This window comes from Esox lucius, chromosome 13, assembly GCF_011004845.1.
Source record: "Esox lucius isolate fEsoLuc1 chromosome 13, fEsoLuc1.pri, whole genome shotgun sequence".
Classification (NCBI taxonomy): domain Eukaryota; kingdom Metazoa; phylum Chordata; class Actinopteri; order Esociformes; family Esocidae; genus Esox; species Esox lucius.
In genome coordinates this window covers 23,494,840-23,515,580 of record NC_047581.1, presented here as the reverse complement: position 1 = coordinate 23,515,580, position 20,741 = coordinate 23,494,840, and the positions used below count along the sequence as shown (strand labels likewise).

Below are 20,741 nucleotides of genomic sequence, written 5' to 3'. Positions count from 1 at the left end.
CAATATCTTCCTTTGTATGTTTGTGTATTATTCTACATACACTCACCTAAAGGATTATTAGGAACACCATACTAATACTGTGTTTGACCCCCTTTCGCCTTCAGAACTGCCTTAATTCTACGTGGCATTGATTCAACAAGGTGCTGAAAGCATTCTTTAGAAATGTTGGCCCATATTGATAGGATAGCATCTTGCAGTTGATGGAGATTTGTGGGATGCACATCCAGGGCACGAAGCTCCCGTTCCACCACATCCCAAATATGCTCTATTGGGTTGAGATCTGGTGACTGTGGGGGCCATTTCAGTACAGTGAACTCATTGTCATGTTCAAGAAACCAATTTGAAATGATTCGAGCTTTGTGACATGGTGCATTATCCTGCTGGAGGTAGCCATCAGAGGATGGGTACATGGTGGTCATAAAGGGATGGACATGGTCAGAAACAATGCTCAGGTAGGCCGTGGCATTTAAACGATGCCCAATTGGCACTAAGGGGCCTAAAGTGTTCCAAGAAAACATCCCCCACACCATTACACCACCAGCCTGCACAGTGGTTACAAGGCATGATGGACCCATGTTCTCATTCCGTTTACGCCAGATTCTGACTCTACCATCTGAATGTCTCAACAGAAATCGAGACTCATCAGACCAGGCAACCTTCTTCCAGTCTTCAACCGTCCAATTTTGGTGAGCTTGTGCAAATTGTAGCCTCTTTTTCCTATTTGTAGTGGAGGTGAGTGGTACCCGGTGGGGTCTTCTGCTGTTGTAGCCCATCCGCCTCAAGGTTGTGCGTGTTGTGACTTCACAAATGCTTTGCTGCATACCTCGGTTGTAACGAGTGGTTATTTCAGTCAAAGTTGCTCTTCTATCAGCTTGAATCAGTCGGCCCATTCTCCTCTGACCTCTAGCATCAACAAGGCATTTTCGCCCACAGGACTGCCGCATACTGGATGTTTTTCCCTTTTCACACCATTCTTTGTAACCCCTAGAAATGGTTGTGCGTGAAAATCCCAGTAACTGAGTAGATTGTGAAATACTCAGACCGGCCCGTCTGGCACCAACAACCATGCCATACTCAAAATTGCTTAAATCACCTTTCTTTCCCATTCTGACATTCAGTTTGGAGTTCAGGAGATTATCTTGACCAGGACCACACCCCTGAATGCATTGAAGCAACTGCCATGTGATTGGTTTATTAGATAATTGCATTAATGAGAAATTAAACAAATGTTCCTAATAATCCTTTAGGTGAGTGTATATTGTGTATAATTCTAATGATAACCCATTCCTCTCCAGTTGACAAAATTGTTTCATAATAAACCCTACCTTTAGGATTAACAAATTGTTTGCCTTAATGCTTCTAAAATATGTAGTCTGTTAGATTTGACCTTCTTTACATGTTGGCGCTCATGAGTCCTTTTCAACAGAAATGCTCAGGATCACCAGAAGCTGGACCTATGTGGAGGAATCAAGGGACCTTGGTTATATGGCGTTATGTCTTATGTGAACTAGCGCATAATATTGTGGTGAAGACTGACATACTGTAAACCCACTAGCAGAAGAAGCCAGGCACAGCAGTAACAGTAACACTGGGCGAGAGCTCAGTTGGCACTCTACCGATTATGACACTAGAATGAAGAGCTGGCAATCACATGGGTTACAAATGACTCACTAACTCTTGGAGGAGGTTGCTGCTGGCTTTTACAGCTCTCTAAACACAGTCCATGTGGCTTCATCGATAACATCAACCTTGATGTGCTGTGTTTAAGTGAATTGTGGATCTTGTGGGACGTTGGGATGCAGTGAGGAGTATTTAAGCATACTATGCAACCCACAAATTTTGAGTGGACGTGTACTGTACTCCACCCCAGGGGATTTCCCCATACATTACCCAATCCTCTAGTTGTTTAGCTCAACGTGGATTCAAAGAGCTGAGCAAAGCAGTACAATCCTAACCCATAACCTTCTTGCCCATCTGTTGCACTTCATGATTGACCTATCCATTCCACCCCGCATAAAATAGAATGCACACATTTTTCATAAGCTGTATCTACAATTACTAATACTACTACAACAATAAAGAAGGCCAATACACTAGTACTTGTAATTTATAAACAAACTGCTGAACGAAAGGGGGGGGGGGACAAGAGAACTAGCTGTTAGACTGAAAGAAAAATATTCTCAAAGAACATTTCTCAATACCCTGAAAGTATTAGACTGTTTTTGCTGATGGCTGCTTTTGAAGTCTGTTAAAGCACAAAATGAGTGGATGATACATAACGTTGTCAACGTTTGCAGGTTTTTGCATGAACTGAAGTTTGATTTCAAATATTAAGTGATTTTAGTCACATGCTTTACTTAATCATCGCTTAGAAAAACAAAAAATATATATTTGTTAGGCTGGTTCTATAATTGATGTTTGTTAATTGACACTTGAAATGAAATAGGGTGTTTGTATTGGATGTGTATTTATTGGCCACCTTCATATGGACCATTTGGCCATTTGGATCATGTCATCCTCATTATTAAGATGAGGACTGGTTAAGATAGAGAGGTTATCTCTAGCTTATTTTCTATCAGAATGGAGTTCAACATTTCTACATTGATATTCTGGCTTACTCCCTTAAAAAGGTGTGGAGCAGGTTAAGCCCTCCCACTGAACAAGCACACTATTAATACAGCAGTTGTAATAACGCGTGTTGTGTTCTATAATGGTGTTTAAATATAAATGTCTTCAAAACAAACTGTATATCTAGAATGCAACATCATTTTTTTACGTTTTGTATTTCACATTTTGCAGTTTATGTCCAAATCACAGTGTCAGTCTGCTCATTTGTAACACACCGTGTTTGCATTTTTCCATAATGTCACTCTAAGCTGATTGCAGTAAAGATGGAAATGGAACCAACAATCAGAATCAGATTCCCTATACACAACTATACAGAAATACTGAAGTTAAACTTCCCCGATCAATAAAGATTCAATGTGTTTTGTTTCTGACTACCAGACTCAGGATAAACAGCATGTTTGCAAGACCATGACTAAAATTATTTACTATGTGGAGTAGAATGTGGAAATAAAGGGTAACATTTAAGAAACATTTAATATTTCAGTGATGGCTTGCTGCAGACAAGAATTGGGAAAATGTAAGCAATATTTGCCACCATTTGAGTGAATTGCCTCTGGTCTATGTTACAAGCCATGGAAAATCCCCTTGTGTTGGGATATTAGGAATAATTAAGTTAAGAATAAAACAACCTCTGAAAAATAATGCAAGTTTATACATTTTGCATTAAGGAAGTAAACGGAATCAAAGTATTTTTCATAGAAAAACAGGACATGGAACGCAAAGAACCCAGTGAAAGATATGCTAACACAAAATCCTGTTTGGTGCATAGAGTTTCCAGTGGCTTTACCACGTTTTCCATTTTGCTTCTATTATGATAAGTAGTTCATTTGATCTTATGGATGCTCTATGCTAAACAAAGAAGACAGTAAATATACCAAAAACATGTACCTTTTGCACCATTAAATAACAGACCACTGCAAATTGGAAAAGACCTGAGACAGGTTTCCTGTACAGTCTCAGCTACTGTGGTGCCAATGCACACAACAAGCAAAGCAGGACTACAGCATTATACTGCCTCTTCATCTGACCGTGTGTCTACGCAAAGCCTCTTACAGCCAGGGAGGGACCCACTGAAAACCTACAAATACAAAAGCCATACTACTCACAACCCCTTTCTCTGGTCTATGCAGTTCTGAACACCACTGTATGGGCAACATTTGAAAACATTTGCTTTGGAATGTTTTTATGCTTGCTTTTAAGAAAATAATTTTACATTTGTTGTCTAGTAATAATTATATGCACAGTTTTCAGAAGAGCGCATCGTAATAGAGTAAAGGATAATATCACAATCACAACAGGGGATTATGTTGCATCATGATTTATTTACCACATCATGAATGCATGAGAACATCTGATGGTCTGTTTAGCAAAATACATGAGTCACACCACTGCTGCAGGACAACATGTCATGTGGTGTGGCAAAGCATGACTTTACAGTACCTCTAAACTGGGCAGATTGACCGCATCAGACAATAAATCACACCAGTGCAGTCAAACAACCAATCTCTGTAAGTATATAGACTCGAAAACTGTGACATTCAAATTTACAAAACAAATCATCTGTCAAAGGTTGCAATCTGATTGTCAGCCTGTCAAGAAACAATGCACTTGAAAGTAGATCACAGGATTAATCATGAATGCAAGTGATAACTGGGAAAGGTGTGTGTATGATTGGGGGGGGGGGGGGGGTGTGAGAGAGAGATAAATAAAGAGAAAGGAAAATAGATACACATAGAAAGAGACAGAGAACCAAACAAAGAGTAGAACATGTAGAACATCTGTATTTAAAAAAAAAAATCGTAGTAAAAACGTTACTCATTGGAAACCACACACATTACCAATCAATGTCCAGTGGTAAAGATTTTACGACAGACAACCTTCAGAGCGCATGTATGCACTTGAGTGACAGCAGTAGGCTAAGTTTCCCGTTGAACACTTTGATGTCGTTATCCAAGGCGAGGCAAGGGCAATATTTCTATTAAATTTTATTTGATATTAGACACGTATCCAAAGTAGACTATCAGTTAAAGCAATGTCACAATTACCCGCTGTGTTACTCGTTTGCTGTGCTTGTAGAACTAAAGAGGGGCAACTAGGTGGCAAGTATGGCGGCCTAGGGCTAGTAACCCAGACGCTATGATACTTCAAGCTTGAGTGGGGTGTCCAACTTTATTCTAGGGGGGGAAAAAAGTCTGCCATAATGCTTCTACACGTCTACACAATTATACAACTGTTTACAAAAGCAATAGTATCAGCTTTGCATGTAGACAATGCAGTGCACAGTCCAGATTGTTAAAACCATTCATAACAGCACAGACGGACCGAGCCGGGAAAAACAGTCAAAACCTTCCAATAAAAACTTCAGTAATAGCCACTGGTTAACAGATCGTCGGAGTTAGGCTACTGATTCGAATAAGAAACTCTTTATATGAACGGTTATTAACAAAACCACAGCCAATATAAGACTTAATTAACAATAAAACTCACGTAAAAACGAAGAATAAGGTGGTGGATCCCACAAGAAGAGTAGCAGCAGTAGAGACCGGGATGTATTTGGTGGGTTTAAATCTTTTTCCAACGCTGTTGGGCATTCTGTAATTTCCACATTCCTCAATTATTTATTCCAGTTGGAGACATGCAGATGTAAAGATCCAGTCTACAATATATACAGTTAACTATTCAGCCAATCCGTCTTTACTACTGTTAAACGCACGCAGATCCAAAGATAGACAGGCTCAGGCATAAAATACAGCGCTTCGAAAGCTTGGAAATCCCACCCTAGCAATCCAGCCCACGAGTGAGGTCACAGAACCTCTTGAAAGGTGGAGCCTCTCAATGCAAAACGACGATATTTCAGTGTGATGCTTTGGCTACAGCATGGGGACACACTATTGAGTCTGAAATGTAAGTATATAGGTTGCAATTAAACGTGCTTGAATAGCCTATATATTTTTTTATTTCAAACATCACCCCCATTTGTTTTGAATGCAATATATTTAATGTATTCATTTTACAGTCCGTTGAACTTGGCCTTATAGTGCAAGTGTATACGTTTATATTAAGAACATTTTAAATTAAATAAAATCTTCACAATCTATCCACCCCTGCTCAATTTTCACTATTCACGTTTCCATCTGTTTTTAAGATTTGCGCTCCACCTAGTGGTGAAATAATTATTAATCGTTTCAGTCACCATTCGCGTACCGTAAATATGCGTAAATTGGTTCTTTGGCTCTTGCGAGACACCGTCGTTTCAAACCCTGAGCGTTTTCTCGTTGAGTTTGCTTCTAGCTTGCTAAGTGTTTCCAAGTAGCTTCTTAATCTTTGACTTGACTTATTTTTAGCTGGTGATTAAAGCGTCGTTGGAGGGTATTCACTGTGTTCCTGTAGCTACCAAGAACTGTGTAAATCCACTATGACCAGAGGCTGCCCTAGCTAGATCAGGATTAGCTCTAGACAGTACTAGACCGCTACTCGGCTCTTGAGCGTCATTGCCAAGTTGGCTAGCTTGTAACTTAGTGAACACAAACTGCAGGGTTCTTACAACATACCTAGGTGTTAACTTTTTTTTTACACACACAACATGTCATATCGGAGGACAGTCAAACTCGTGTGTGGGTTCGCTGGAGGATCAGCGGTGCTGTTGGTCGCCGCTGCAGCAGCTGAATCCCATGGCTATTTCAGTGAGAAGCAAGGAGACCGAGCTCGTCAGTGGTTTCGGTTCAATGTTCTCCAAGCTGCCCAGCCAGCGACATGGTCAGCGGGAAAACACACTGTTGCATCCACTGGGCATGCCTGGGACTTCAACTGGGATAAGTATGACTCCGTTATTTCCTACGTTTGATGCAGACTGATATGGTGTGGGTCATGCACCGAGTGCGATTGATAGTAGCCATCAACAACACAGTAACAGTCTCTTTTCTGTGCTTTTGACGAGTCAACTAGAGAAATAAACCACACCACGACACATCATATTTTTTCTTTGCATTGTACCAGGCGGGATCCGTCCACACTGCAGACAAATGGGAAGAAAGAGAATACTAGTGAAGATCCGAGCACAGAGCAGGAGAATGGCAAACCCAAAGCCACGCGCCACATCCTCCTCATCAGACACTCCCAGTATAACCTGAGCGGGAATGGAGACCACGAGAGAGTCCTTACCCATTTAGGTTGTGTACCCTGTGCCTCTGTCTACTCAGGTTATTAAAAAACGCGAGATATCTACCCTAGTTCTCCACTCTGCTAACATTAAGGTCTGTGTTCTGCAGGTCGGGAGCAGGCAGAGTTAACTGGTCAACGTTTGGCCGCCCTGGGGCTGAAGTATGACATCTTGATCCACTCCACTATGGCCAGGGCTACAGAGACAGCTAAAATCATCAGCAAGTACATTCCAGGTCAGAACCATAGGTCGACAGCTGAGGTGTATTCCTGGAGTCTATACAGTAATCAGACACACTTGGCTGCTTCCCCCAGACTAACGAGTACTGAATATCAGAGATGGCCTAATCTCCCCTGGAGAGCTACCATGTTGAAGGATTTTCCACCCTTAGAAAGGCATGTTTTGACTTCAGAATCCATGAAGCATTTGTTTCATTCAGGTCTGTTTGTGTAAAGCTTGAGCAAAAGCCTGTAAAGCTATTTAGGAGGACTGGCCACTCTGCTGTTAGATATTGCCACTCTGCTCTATATATAGTGTTATTCATTTATTTTTATTGAGATTCACTGTGTATATCGATACAATTCCTTGTGTTAATACCTTACTCAGATTGATGTTGTTTATAAAAAGAACACAAGTATGCATTTCACTGTTAGCTGACAACGCGTGTTAACAAAGCACTTAACAAATGTATTGTGATTTGACATAGATATTTTTACATCAACTGTTTCTAGATTTTATTTTCAGATGTAAAAATTGTCAAATCATTATACAGTAGATACTTTTAACTACCCCCACTAAATTAACTCTTCTAAATGAACTGCTATTGGTTTAGGGGTGGAGCTGGTTAGCTGTGATTTGCTGAGAGAAGGAGCACCCATTGAACCCGTGCCTCCTGTCACCCACTGGAAGCCTGACGCTGTGGTGAGACAATTCTGGATTATGTCTGTCACGTTACCTCCTTACCTCAGCTGCCGATAGTTACAGCTGTCTGCATCTTTCAAAGCAACAAGAATACATAATTCAACGCAGTGTATTTCAATGGGTGGTCAGAGGTTAGTTCCAATCCCTGTCTGACATGAACCACTGCGGACCTCTACCGTGTTACAGCAGTACCACGAGGACGGAGCTCGGATTGAGGCTGCCTTCCGCCGCTATATTCACCGGGCTGACCCCAAGCAGAAGGAGGACAGCTATGAGATTATCGTCTGTCATGCCAATGTCATCCGCTATTTTGTGTGCAGGTGTGTTGGCATCTCTGTCGGCTGAATGTGGAGAAAAGCCTTATGAAACAGAAGTAACCCATAATCAGGATGACTTTATGTACCAATACCAACCTTTTATGACTTGAATAAGATGTTTGCCAGACACCCATGATAGATGTGTGTATTTGTGAACATTTTGCATTGTAAATGTAATATTTCATCAAGCTGTGTGTGTGTTGGTCCTCTAACATTTTGGCGGGTTTCAGGGCTCTGCAGTTTCCCCCGGAGGGCTGGCTAAGGATGGGCCTGAACAACGGCAGTATTACCTGGCTCACAGTGCGCCCCAGTGGCAGGGTGGCTCTGAGGACCCTGGGAGACTCCGGGTTTATGCCACCAGACAAACTCACACGGACCTGACCACATTGTACTTAACTGTATTCAGGGGTTCTTTCTCGGACAGGTTCAGATGTCGGTCGCAGGGTGAACCGAATTGCTCTTGACTTCTCCGTAAGTGTCTTGAAAGTAACTTTCTGTGTTTTGTAACTTCCATGTGAGAAAATATATCCACTTTTGTTGTTGTTGCGATCAACCCCCCTGTGCCATTATTCGCCAACTACAGTGTGAAAGGGGAGCATAGCATCGTTCCTTCAACTGAGAAGTAGGTCTCAGTGAATTAACTGCCGTAACAAAGCACTTACCTCAGAAAGCTACCCATCCGATGAAGGCTGCCACTGCCCACTCATTTTGAATGTCAACATTAACATTTCAAAGACCAAGTGACAGAAGGATTTGTAATCCAGAAACCTTCAAAATGTGTATGGCTTTTTTAATGTATTGCTGTGAATGCTTATCATGCTCAGTCTTTTGTATTTTGACCAAGGCTTCATCTGAGGTTTGGATGTAGTTGTGTTCAGTGGAAACATGCAATAAAGGAGACATGTTATTGTAAATGTTTTTTGTTCCTCGTCAGTACTCATAAACACACTGTAATGCGGGTTTGAAGAAATACAAACCCCAGTGACACCAACACAGACCATGATGCCGCTGGCAGTTTCAACAGTAGTGACCAAAGGAAAACCCTTCAACGGTGAGGAAAATGTTTTATTGATAAGTTGGAAGCAAATAAACTGGACATATGAGAGAAACTGTACAATGAAATAGTTTTAAATCCTGTTTTTTAATAAAGCACAGAATGCCAACGCACAATAAGCATGTTTAAGTATTTAGGAGCAATTAACAGAACTCCACATTCATAAAACATTTTTGGAGACCAGAGGAAAGTCTGCGTCACCTGTGAGCACGAGTACAGTACAATCCTATCCATTAAATTTGTGCCTCGATCAAGGTTTTAATTCACATTCAATATTACTCATGTTTCATTCTGACCCAACCTGACAATCTATATAGTAAGGGTGATTTACACTACATTTGGATTAACAGCTGTTTATTTCTAGCTTCAGCTCTGCTGGCTTGCAGTTTCAGACCTTTTTAAACTGACTGTTCTAACAGTTATAGCTACAGTTGGGCTCCAGCAGGTCCTGGCACATTCAGTCAGCCATTAGTAACACAAGTAAACACATCTTTGTTGCACTCTGCAGTAACCTGTTATGTACAGCTAGGATTACTCTCAGTTCAAACAGAAAACACCAAATAAGCCATTAGACATTTCTTTTTAAGCATCAAGGCTGTATTACATTTTGGCATTTAGGCTCTGCTCTTTTTGGGGACTGTCACTGCCATAGAATGCATTCATCATTATATAAAATAACTACAGACGGTGAGATGCTCAATATGCTACATCAACACCCCCTGACAAATCCCAGCAGGTGGAGGCTACTGTAGTGCCAGATGACTGTGGTGTCACTAGGAGGTCGAGTCCCAGATACCAGAATGGGTCGACTATCAGGGAAATGGCTTTAACATTGCAAATGTTTCTCTCTGTGACATGGCCAAATGTGGTGACGTGTAGAACGGTAACTGTTGTTTGGTGGTGGTGGGGGATGTTCCTGTTTGAACTCGCTGCACTTTATACACTTTCAGAAAAGCCAAGAAGAGTTAGTTCCACTTTTGAGTTAGACAAAAGAGAAAATGTCAAGACTACACAGGTACAGACCAGGATGAAACAACAATGGTACCTGGAAAATGAACACATTTCTATTGATTTATTAATTAAATAAAAACATGGAAGAACTTTGTATTATCATTTCCCTCATATTTGCAGCAATTTGTTGAGTAAGCTGAGTAAGCTGGTATAGGATGGAGTTTGTTTAGCTATTTTCAGAATGCATCAACTCAACAAACTGGAGAGAACGTGGTTAATTCTGGCTGATCAATGTTTTCAGAAAATTAAGGCATTTCCTAAACTGAGAAGAAACAAATGAACTGGCAGTTGGTTTAATACACACAATAAAAACTTGATTTTGTGCTATTTACTTACATACCAAAAATAAGTCTACAATATTGACATTTCATTTGACTTTTTAAAAACATCAGATCTTATTCGGAGGTTTAACGAACATCAACTCAATCTTTTGGGAAGTGCAGCTGCATTACGGGTTCTTCAAAAAGATACAGGCGTATCCTACTCAATAATTAATAATATTAAAGTCAACTGATCACTCATACAGTACGTAGGACAGAATAAAGAACTTGTTTTTCCTTGTATACAATACTGTATACAACACAGAAGTAGTACCATACATCATACACATTCTCAAGACACTTGTGCATATTTAGTTAGGGTACGTGGTTTTGAGCTTGGGCATACATTGCCATGGGATGTAGCCTATCGTTTCAGGTGGGAATAGAGGTCAGGCTGGTTGTTGACTAGGGGTCGTTGAAGTGCCTGAGGCGGATGCGCTGGATGTAGCTGGCGTGTGCAGGACTGTAGCGGCTGGGGCTGGTGAAGTCTGGAGAACCAGTGTGACGTGCGGGACTGAATCGATCCCTAGCTGGCGACGCCAAGCTGCTGACGGGGGAGTTGTGTGTAAGAGGTGAAGCCTGATATACCCGTTGTCTGCTTTTTACCACTGCAGGACTGGGCCAACTGAAAGACAGACAGGAATTAAAGCTACAAGCAGACTTTCCAGCAGTTTACCACCGTGCAACCATAAAGTCAAATGAGACATTTCCCTATAATTACCTCCTCTACTCCTCAGCTGAACTTTCCAAAACATCACAAATAACCAATGAAAAGCTAATGCAATAGGTCATCTTTGGATTTTTCACATATTTCAATGACGTTCAAATTTTGTATATAGCATCCATGTGCCCACTTTAAACACAATATTTTCTAGCGGCCTAGCTAAAACAATACAGCTGCAATAAGTCAATGGGCTTGCACAAAATCTCTCGTATAACAGCGCCACCTCTAGGCCAAACTAATGCATAGAGATTAGCTAGACATGTATAATTCCCCCATTTTACATCAAAGCTAAATCCAACATGTTAGCCTGGAGGGACAGGAAGCAGTAGTCAATGCAGGTCAACTGTTAATATATAGATTTAATATTAAAGGAATCATAATACCAACCTCTGCATGTCTGATGAGGTGTATGTCTGCATTGTGCTCTTCCATTTGTGAATGTTGGGGAACTTCAAGGGGTCAATGTCAATGGATTCTATTGCTAACAGGACCTCCCTGTCCAACTTAGTTGGTGAATCCCTGAAACACCAACAAAAAACAAGAAGCAAATGTTGGTACATCTGAATTCTGTTTGCGGACATGTTCAAGCAACAGTCAACCCACTGTGCAGCGGTGTACTCCCCAACACAGCAGAACATTTTCCATAACCAATCAGAACGCCTAGACCTAGTCACTCACCCTTCAATAAAGAGTCCTGTTCTGACGTGAGGTGGGGTCCGTGTTAGGAACTCGGGTGAGTTGTCCAGGGACCTATAAGAGCTGGATGATCCTGAGCTGCTCAGGTCCCTCCCGCCGTGATCCCATGACTTGGACCTGGAGCAGAGTGTGCGGCCCAACACTGTCCCCGCCCCCCTAGTCCTCTGGCCCAGGGCCTCAAAGTTCTCCTCAGCCACATAGTACTCCTCGGAGCTGCTGCTTCCCGCTCCGGGCCTGTCCTCCACCCCTCCCACCTCCTCATCCTCCACACACTTCCCACTCCACCCGCTCCCTTCCCTGTCCCCTGGCTCAGAGCAACAGCCCCGGTCAAACACAGAGTCCTCATTGGTGCCGGCGCCCGGCGCAAGACGGCCCGCCCCGTAAGCCAGTTCCTCCCTGTGCCCAGCGTGCCGGTGTCCCCCGCTCCTCCTCCTCTCCCGGCTGGGGCCATCCAGACCCTCCTGCAGGGACATCCTTTCGAACTCCACCATGAGGTTGGAGATGGGCGACAGCAGGCAGGAGGAGAACGAGGAGGTGCGGGGGGAGACACAGTCCCCGTTGAGAGTCCTATCTGCCCCCAGGCCGTTGTTGCAGTCGGATGACAGGAGGCTCTCTGACACGGGGGAGCACAGCTGGTCTCGTTGGGCGGCTGTCTCTATGAGGCTGTCAGCTCCATGGTGAGACACTGGGAGGATATGGAACTCCCGGAGGCCCAGCCCACCCATGGCACCCACTAGACTGTCCTTGGAGCACGCCGAGGAGGTGATGCTGGTAAGCGCCGCATTCTGACGGTTTTTCATCTCCTCCAAGCTGATGTCATCACCCTCATCCAGGAAGGCCCCCACTGAGATTGAGTTGCAAAACTTCATGGGCTTTCCTGTTAATGGCAGAAGGTGATGTTAAAACCCCATGGGGTGTTGATTTTTTTGTGAAAGCATCCCTTTGCATTTATTTCTATTTCTGTTATAACCCAGAGCCTTTGAAATGGATGTGTTTTTTTTGTACACAGACCTGACTGGCTGATAGAAGGTTCTACACCTTCCCCCGCAGGGCTCGACAATAACGATGGCCCCGGGCCAGTCGGGACTAATCAAACTAGCAGGTCACTGTCCTGATCGGGCAGTGATGTGAAGCGTGGCTGTCTGGTATTGTTTTTCAAAAAAGCATTTAAAAACTGGCGCTAGTCACTCAATTGAGAAAGGCAGTTAAGGATAAATACGAGCTTGAACGAAAGCGAACATTTTTACCTCAGTGCAAAAAATGATTGACCGGATCTACATCCATGGAACTCAGCTGCACTGTCGTCTGTCCTAAGTTCCCTGCTTGAGCGGACAAATGTGGGTAATTTTACAAGGGCACTGATAACTTTCGCTAAAAAACCCTGACTAGCCATGCCAATAGCAAACAGCACCTGGTCAGCATAACAGCCAAGCGGGTAGCTGCCAGTCCGTCTTCAGGGCCCTTGGTTGTATCAGGAATTTAAATGCAGATGCCCATTGGGTGATTCCACAACATAACCGCATACCTAGTGTTTTGTTTGAAAGTCAAAATGCTTTTTTCATTCATTTTTATAATTAGAAATGTTATGAAAGAAATATAAAAATATTTTGTTTTATATATCCAGAATGCATTTCATAAATGATTAAGCATGATAAGTAACAAATGTATTTGCTTCTGTGTTGTAACACTGATAAATTACAACTTTTGGAACGAGGGACATTAAAAATGTTTTTCGTTGAGCCCTGCCCAGCTAAAGAGTCATTGGTCTATTATAATCAAATCTGCATTGCAACATCATACAGCTGACCAAAAGCACCCTCCCACCCAAACAGGCCAAAGATCCAGGCATCCCCCCCCTCCCCCAAGATATCATTCATAAAAAAAAGTCATGATCAAAATGTATATCATAAACGTTCTTAGTTTCTCGACATAATAGTGTCAAAATATAATCCAGAAAACAGGAACACATTTGACTGCAATGTCCCTTTAAGCTACAACACATTCATATATTGGTCAGATGCAGTAGTATAGGAGTGACAATGCAAGACCTTCATGGCTGCATCTTACCTAATACCTCTCCATTTTCAAACAAGATTATTGGAATTGAATTTACAACTGCCAGACAGTTCATCAAGAGTAGCCAATGAGGACAACCTTACCTGGGGAAGGTGTTCTGAAGCGGTTGCTGGTTTCGTTCTCCCCTGCCTCTTCGTGTGCACGCTGACTGAAGTCTTTCCTGTTGAGGTACTCCTCCAGCTTACGAAGGCCGTCAGCAGATGACAGGTCTGTGAAACTGTCCAGAAATTCCCAGTACTCAGCCCAAGGGTGACCGAGCTTCCTGGCCAGGTCGCTGGGAGGGAGGAGAGCATTACACAATGTAGGCATGCTAGTCCTGAAGCCGCAGTGTTTTATGAGTGGTCAAGGCTGTCTTGAAACACAGGTTCACATGTAACCACTCTGGTAAAGGATACACATAACATGTTGAAGAACCTACATGAGATAACATTAGACAGATATTTCTGTAAGACATACCGGCCCACCCTCTCGGCACCACGGTCTGGATCAGACTTCAGGATGTGCTGGAAGTGTCCCGCCCTTTCTCTGGGGGGTGTCTTCCACACACGGCGGAACTCCTCTGCCTGCAAGAGGGATTTCAGTTATTGTTGTGTCCAAAATCATATAGCTGGGCTCTTGAACTCTGGTCCTGGAGGACTGAAACAGAGCTGTCTTTTTTGTTTTTAACTGCTAGGTACCACCTGGGGTCCCAGGTCTGAATCAGCCCGATATGAAGAAGTTTTTCAGCCCCCCAGGATCAGAGATGAGGAGTCCAGTCATACAGTATAATGAGCAAAGTAGAAAAGAAAAAAAGAAGACCTTAGATGGGCTGAGTGGTCCAGCAAATGCCCTGACTGTCATCACTGGATCCCTGGGACTTTGTGTTAGCCTGGGAGACAGCGAATGAGGAAGAGCGTCTAATGGCTCAGGTGACCAGGGGCCACCAATGATAGGCTGGATGGAGTTATCCGTGGCCCTCAACAAGGGTATATAACAGCGATCTGTGACACAAGAGCGGGTGTTAAAGTGTCAATAGAGAAGAATAGAAAACAAATCCTTTGATCATGAGACGGTACAGTTACCTTCCAAATAATCCAAGATCTTCTGTTTAACCTCTGGGCTTTTGTTTTTTCTTTCACAAATGACCTATTGGGGGGAAAAAATCATGTAATGAATATCAGATTGTCATGTGGTCGTATTGGTCGTTAGTTACTATGAAAAAAACTACATCTGGAGCCACTCACATCAGAAGGTTTCTGGTTGTATTTGTTCATGCAGTTTTTATCTATATCTGGGTGTGAACACAGGACATTCACCACTTCGGGACACCCAAATTTACAGGCAAAGTGGAGTGGAGTCTCAAAGCCCTGGGACAGAAAAGTTACACACATACAGATTAAACAAAGCCAATTGTAAATCCCACTTGAAAGGTAGTTGACGAGATTACATAATTTGCCAGTTCTTTTTCCAAATGATTTTATCTGCACATGGGAATAGTCTAAAAGCCTTGTCTGTGCCAGCATTCGGCCTAAAAGGTGTATTCAGTTACAGCAAGCAGGCACTAATGGAGAAAGCAGTATGGTATGCACACTCACAGCTTTGTCTGGGGTGTTGAGGTATAGGTCCACAATGTAGCGAATGCGTTTCAGCAGCATGACCTCTTGGTCATCAGGGTACATTAGCCTCATGAAGTCCGGGTTCTCCAGGGTGTCCAGCAGGAGCTGGGAGATCCCAGGCTGGTTCTCCTTTGCTGCCACATGCATCACGTTATACCTGCACCCCTCCTGGGAACACAGGAATTCATTTAGTGTGAAGAGAACATCCAGGATGTATTCTTCAGCAAAACGACATGCTGACTGATTTCATCTCATTTATAACATATGGTACCAGTCAAAGGCTTGGACACACCTACTTATTCATGATTTCATAAGTGCCACTATTATTCTACAACGTGGAAAACTGTAAAAATAACAAAAAACCCTTGAATGATTAGGTGTTTCATCTGGTTTAATAATCAGAAAGGATATATATTATGATCTTTTCATATTTTTTTTTACACTTATTTAACCAAGTTTGACCGAGAACACATTCTCTTTTATGGCAAGGGGAGCGATGGGTCACTGGACGGATGCTGTGAACACAAGGCTACCCTATATTAAGGAGGATTACTTTTCACTTCCTAACTCACCTGCACTACAGTTGGGTTGTCTCCAGATCCAATGAGATAGCGTGGGTTGCTCCACACCAGCTCACTGAAGGCCAGCTCGTCCCCTTTCTCCACAGCCTTCCTCAGCTTTGCGGTCAGGTCCTGGCAGCGAGGGCTCTTGAAGCTGTTGGCCCTCTCCCTGTTGATGGTGTCTACCTCCACGACACTGGCATTGTCTAATGGGACAACGGATTAAAAGAGATCAGCATAACATGACTTCACTTTTTAGAATACACAGACAACATACCGGTTATGTTTCCATATGTTAAATATGTACAAAACCTCTTTGGTAAACTATTCATTCAAAAGAATAGAATTTGCTAATAACAAAAAAAGTACACAAGGGGCAAACAACTATTAACACACTACAACATTCCAGTCTGAGATGTCTAATCACAAAACAAGTCATGCACTCAAAAGCACCTGTAGTGTCTAACCGCCAAGCAGATAAAAGACATGCTCTTTAGTGTTAACAGATCACTACAAACCAAAAGGCTCCTGGTTAGCATAGTTTTTGGTGATCTTTAAAACAAGTTAAAAAGATGATTACGCCACAAAATTTGAAACACTCATAACTGAAACGCACTACAACATAGCTGTGTTGCAAAGTCGGGAAGGAAACAGCACATTACACTGAAGAGTAATATTGCTAAAATAATTTACAATCGTCGGAAGCCCCTCCCTGAACCACATGCCTGATCCCTGTACCCTGTACCAGCCCTTGAAAGGAACTGACACTGTGTATTTAAAGAAATATTGAGCAAACATTTTTATTTTTTTTTTTTTACCTTTGCAGAAGACCAGGCCTGGTTTGACAGGGGACAGACAGGGGGCAGATTTACTGGGAGAAGGGTAATAGTCACAGATCCCCTTGGCAAATTTTGCAGCATCCTCTCGATTGGAAAAGGCTTTAAAGCGAGCTCCTTTCATCATCTTCACAGCCTGAAGAGCCTCCTTCTTATCACCATACACGTGGGTCCTCTCTGGAACAGGAAGAACAAATAAAACATGGAAAGGCATTTTACAGGGCATACGTACCTTCTCAGTCCTACCTACAATTCAAAAACCTTTTAAGAATTGACTTTAGAATATATCACAATTAGTTATATTGTATATTTATTCAACAAAGCCTGAGGTGTTTATTCAACTAAAAACCAGTTGTATCCTATCACTCCACAATGATTTGTGGAGTGACAGGACACAGCCCAATAACATGGTTTATTGGCCACATACCACAACCACTAAGGTGTCTTAGTGTTATTATAAACCAGTTATATTATAAAACAATTAGAACAGAACAAAAGTATATACACAACAGTCTCATATACCTTGACACCCAGCCAGCCAAGCAGCATTCAGGGTGTAAACTACAAGGTTAATAATGTCTGTACCCTGTACAGCATGATGTAATGTGGAAGTGGCATTAAAAGTTTGAATTAGACTTTGATCCTGTTGGCAAAACATGAGGAGTCAAGTTCACTGGTGAAACAACATTCAAAACATATTACTCCACTCTACACAACCCAACATCAATCTAGCCAATCGTTCTCTTCCTTTGCATTTCCACGCCTGATAGTAAATAACATTAATTGACAGGTTTACACTGCAAAATTAAAACTAAAACTTTACATCTAAACTTTTAAAGTCTAAACTTAACATCAACCTAGCAACAAAAAACCATCTTACCACTTCTAGTCAAGACATCATCCCACAATGGACATACACCATAGAAGAATGTTGGTGACACTTGTGCTGACTTTGACGGAGTCTCTGCTTTTGACTGAAAATGAGGGTCTTCCACACTAACATTACAAGGAGTCCTTGACTTTACTGTCAGGCCTAGTTCGTCTTCCTCTGGGGGATTGAGCCCCATTCCATAGCCGAAGTCCCCCTCATCACTGACAGCCTTAGGAGCGTCAGTGCCAGTGGGTGCTGATTTTGCTGCACATGACTGCACAGCTTTGGCCTGTTCTGCAGCACTGGCAACCAATGTACTGCTGTCTGTGGCAGAGCCTGCAGTAGTGGCATTACTGCTTCTGTCTGTCTCTGTGGCGCTGCTGCTGCCCTCGTCTACCGCCAGGACGCGGGCCAACTTTCTCTCAAAGATGGAGCGGGTGGTGGCCGTGATTGGGCCGCACTTGAGGTTGGCCCTGGTGAACTCCTCCCGCAACTCGTCTGCACTTAGCCCTTTCAGCCTGCTCAGAACCGCCTCCATGCTTCAGCTAGGCTACCTGCACATTGGAGAAGGAAGAGGACAATTAAAATATAATACAAACCTTTGATAAAACTACTTCATAATGCATGCATAGCCAGGCAATAGGTCCATTTATAAATAACAAAGAAAATGTTTTATATGCTTACTGATAAATAAAAAAGCCTGTAACACCTTACAATGACCATGAAAAGTACGTAAAATAAACCCTAACTAACCCCTCTACACCTGTCTATGTGTTGGTTTGTTTTTAAGATGCTCCATAAAAAAGCAATGAAGGCAACCGGCATTCAAAATCTTTGGATGGGATGGGAAGATTTCTACACCAAAAGCTAGGTTTGGATGGCATAAAGCACTTTCAAATGCTTTCGCTTTCGATGTTTTTAAACAAATAGGATTCCTGATTATTTGACAGATTTCGAATAACAGTCGATTCAATTGCATGTTGTCACGCCCAAGTGCCATTCCTGATATCTATGTCCGTGCATTACATTTTATATCGCATGTCTTCATTGTGATGTTACCGATACAATCTATTACAACACAAACGTATATCAGATGACAAATGTATATATCTACTTACCAGACATCATCTTAATTGCATATCGTTCACGACCAAAAATGTCTTTCAATATTGAGCAAAGAAACTGTAGAAATAGACAATGCTCAAGACGGTCTGGGATCGTCTCATTGTTTACAAGACATTGTGCGCATGCTCACTTCAAAGGGAGGGATCACGCTCTCAGCTGAGATGCTAGCTGATGCTTCGGTATGTAGCTTATTACCAACCTAAGCTAAAAATTATGTTGCTGCATAAAATTTACTGTTGCACACTTCATATATATATATATTAAAAAGCCACAACCAAGTGACACTGGACCAATATCTTTAAATACAGACGGAGCGTTAATTGGGTTCAAGCACGCTGGATCAACAGTAGCTACAAGCTAAATTAGGTAGCTAGTTCGTTTGCTGGCTAGCTAACTACACCGGACGTTTAGCCTTTGAGGTAGTTAACAAGCAACACCGACCCTATTGTATTGGTTTTTGACAGTGCAGATAAGTTTAACCTCAAAACATATTATGTAAATACTACTGATATCCCGTAATAACTTTCCAGGTAGTAAATCGCAAACCATGTGTGTAATATTAGCTGTATGTGACGAAAGCAACAGTACAGCAGTTAGACCAGCAGAGCGAGAAATATATTTCTAGATACAGTAAGTAGTACGTTCGTTGTTAGACATACAATTAAACCAATATGTTAGCTAGCTACTTAGCTGTGCTAAATTTCGATTGAATGACCTCGTTGGAAATTGATAATGTATTTTAATTTAGAGACTGGTGTTTAACTTTGGAAATGTCACTTACTTCACAGTGTTTCATAATTAACGTTAGCGTGCACACCTTGCTCCCCAGTCTTCCACACCGCGACGGTTTCAAAATGTGAAGAGAAAGGACCCAGACTTTTGACTAACATAATGCCTGATTGAAATCTAGACTTTGAACTAGATGTACAGTATGTTGTCTTTGAACCATTCAAATGCTGTCGGTTTGTAACATGGTTAACATATGTACTTCCAAATACAGAAAGTCCGCTGAAGAATTATGAAGCATGGTTAATTGACTAATTACATAATGTTACATAATGTTCCTATTGCTCGCATAAATGTTAATGAAATAAGAAAATGTCTGAGCCCAGATGAATTGTGCATCTTTATGACATAAATACAATTACATCTTCCAATATACGTTTTACATATTGGAACTAAACGGTTTAGCATGTCTACGCCAATCATTGCAGAATAAAAGACTGAACAGCAATACAGCAAGGTTTACACAATTAATTCATCCCAAAAAGCAAATGTTATGTAATAAAATATACAGATAACAGTAAAAGGTAGCTTTGAAGATTCAGTCAAAAATGTCAAGATTCATCAAGTTCCAACAGATTGTTACAACCCTTCTTTTAAAACAGCATGAGAGACGTACCAGTAAACATAACTTTCCCTTTATATGTGGTTCCATACAGCCTGGTACATGTATATTTACTTGGAGGGATAAAGCGGTCTGGAATATAGCATACCGGCAAAACATGTTATATAACTGCACGTGCTATAGTTTTGGGTGTTAACTGAAATCTTAATTAGGACCTGACACAGTTGTCAGTTTGAATAAGTATGCTTTGATTTATAGGTTTCATATAATTTTACCATTCTCAATAGCCAGCACATTACAACTGATGTCAATGTCTCTTTCGGACTCATCCCCATTTCGCACAGGGCACGTAAAGCGTCGCACAAAATCAATTTGAAGTTGGCTTTTAGGGTATTACCTTCCAACGTGTTTGTCATCTTTCAATTTTAGCAGGTCAAAATACTGAGGTGTGGCTCCAAGGGGGCGGTGTCATACTCGTGGCTAAAAATCGAGCACACACT

The 20,741-nt window shown here is 42.0% G+C and overlaps 3 protein-coding genes across 7 annotated transcripts in view; 1 reads left to right on the top strand and 2 right to left on the bottom strand.

The window, feature by feature from the left end:
* The window catches only part of zdhhc8b (zinc finger DHHC-type palmitoyltransferase 8b), an 86,333-nt gene extending 80,837 nt beyond the window's left edge, over positions 1 to 5,496 (bottom strand). The window contains exon 1 of the mRNA XM_010876573.5: positions 5,116 to 5,496. Within this exon, the coding sequence (XP_010874875.1) occupies positions 5,116 to 5,219 (104 nt within the window). The 5' untranslated portion in view covers positions 5,220 to 5,496. The remainder of the gene's footprint in view (positions 1 to 5,115) is intronic.
* Positions 5,497 to 5,846: 350 nt separating this feature from the next.
* Positions 5,847 to 8,939, top strand: pgam5 (PGAM family member 5, serine/threonine protein phosphatase, mitochondrial). Its single transcript, XM_010876560.4, has 6 exons — positions 5,847 to 6,444; positions 6,625 to 6,797; positions 6,897 to 7,022; positions 7,620 to 7,708; positions 7,895 to 8,028; positions 8,256 to 8,939. The coding sequence occupies exons 1-6, from the start codon at positions 6,212 to 6,214 to the stop codon at positions 8,404 to 8,406; spliced, it is 906 nt and encodes a 301-aa protein (XP_010874862.1). The 5' UTR covers positions 5,847 to 6,211; the 3' UTR covers positions 8,407 to 8,939.
* A 133-nt stretch (positions 8,940 to 9,072) lies between these two features.
* ankle2 (ankyrin repeat and LEM domain containing 2) lies at positions 9,073 to 20,709 on the bottom strand. 5 transcript variants are annotated; one of them, XM_010876563.5, is made up of 13 exons: positions 20,639 to 20,709; positions 17,778 to 18,322; positions 16,880 to 17,074; positions 16,074 to 16,267; positions 15,481 to 15,669; positions 15,130 to 15,252; positions 14,968 to 15,031; positions 14,705 to 14,886; positions 14,363 to 14,469; positions 13,990 to 14,180; positions 11,813 to 12,707; positions 11,522 to 11,653; positions 9,073 to 11,035 (listed from the first exon to the last, which is right to left on the bottom strand). In XM_010876563.5, the coding sequence occupies exons 2-13, from the start codon at positions 18,304 to 18,306 to the stop codon at positions 10,816 to 10,818; spliced, it is 3,021 nt and encodes a 1,006-aa protein (XP_010874865.2). In that variant the 5' UTR covers positions 18,307 to 18,322; positions 20,639 to 20,709; the 3' UTR covers positions 9,073 to 10,815. The 5 variants fall into 5 exon arrangements, with proteins under 5 accessions (XP_010874865.2, XP_010874867.2, XP_010874863.2 ...); XM_010876565.4 differs by lacking the exon at positions 20,639 to 20,709 and adding an exon at positions 20,296 to 20,632; XM_010876561.4 differs by lacking the exon at positions 20,639 to 20,709 and adding an exon at positions 19,675 to 19,792.
* Positions 20,710 to 20,741: the final 32 nt, after the last annotated feature.

Excerpts from the sequence above, each read along its gene's own strand:
- ankle2 (XM_010876563.5), bottom strand. The coding sequence starts at position 18,306 with ATGGAGGCGGTTCTGAGCAGGCTGAAAGGGCTAAGTGCAGACGAGTTG. Across the intron at positions 16,268-16,879 it reads AGGCCTGGTCTTCTGCAAAG|ACAATGCCAGTGTCGTGGAG; the intron begins GTAAAAAAAAAA and ends TTGTCCCATTAG. Across the intron at positions 11,036-11,521 it reads ACCTCATCAGACATGCAGAG|TTGGCCCAGTCCTGCAGTGG; the intron begins GTTGGTATTATG and ends TCTGTCTTTCAG.
- pgam5 (XM_010876560.4), top strand. The coding sequence starts at position 6,212 with ATGTCATATCGGAGGACAGTCAAACTCGTGTGTGGGTTCGCTGGAGGA. Across the intron at positions 6,798-6,896 it reads GAGAGTCCTTACCCATTTAG|GTCGGGAGCAGGCAGAGTTA; the intron begins GTTGTGTACCCT and ends TGTGTTCTGCAG. Across the intron at positions 8,029-8,255 it reads ATCCGCTATTTTGTGTGCAG|GGCTCTGCAGTTTCCCCCGG; the intron begins GTGTGTTGGCAT and ends GGCGGGTTTCAG.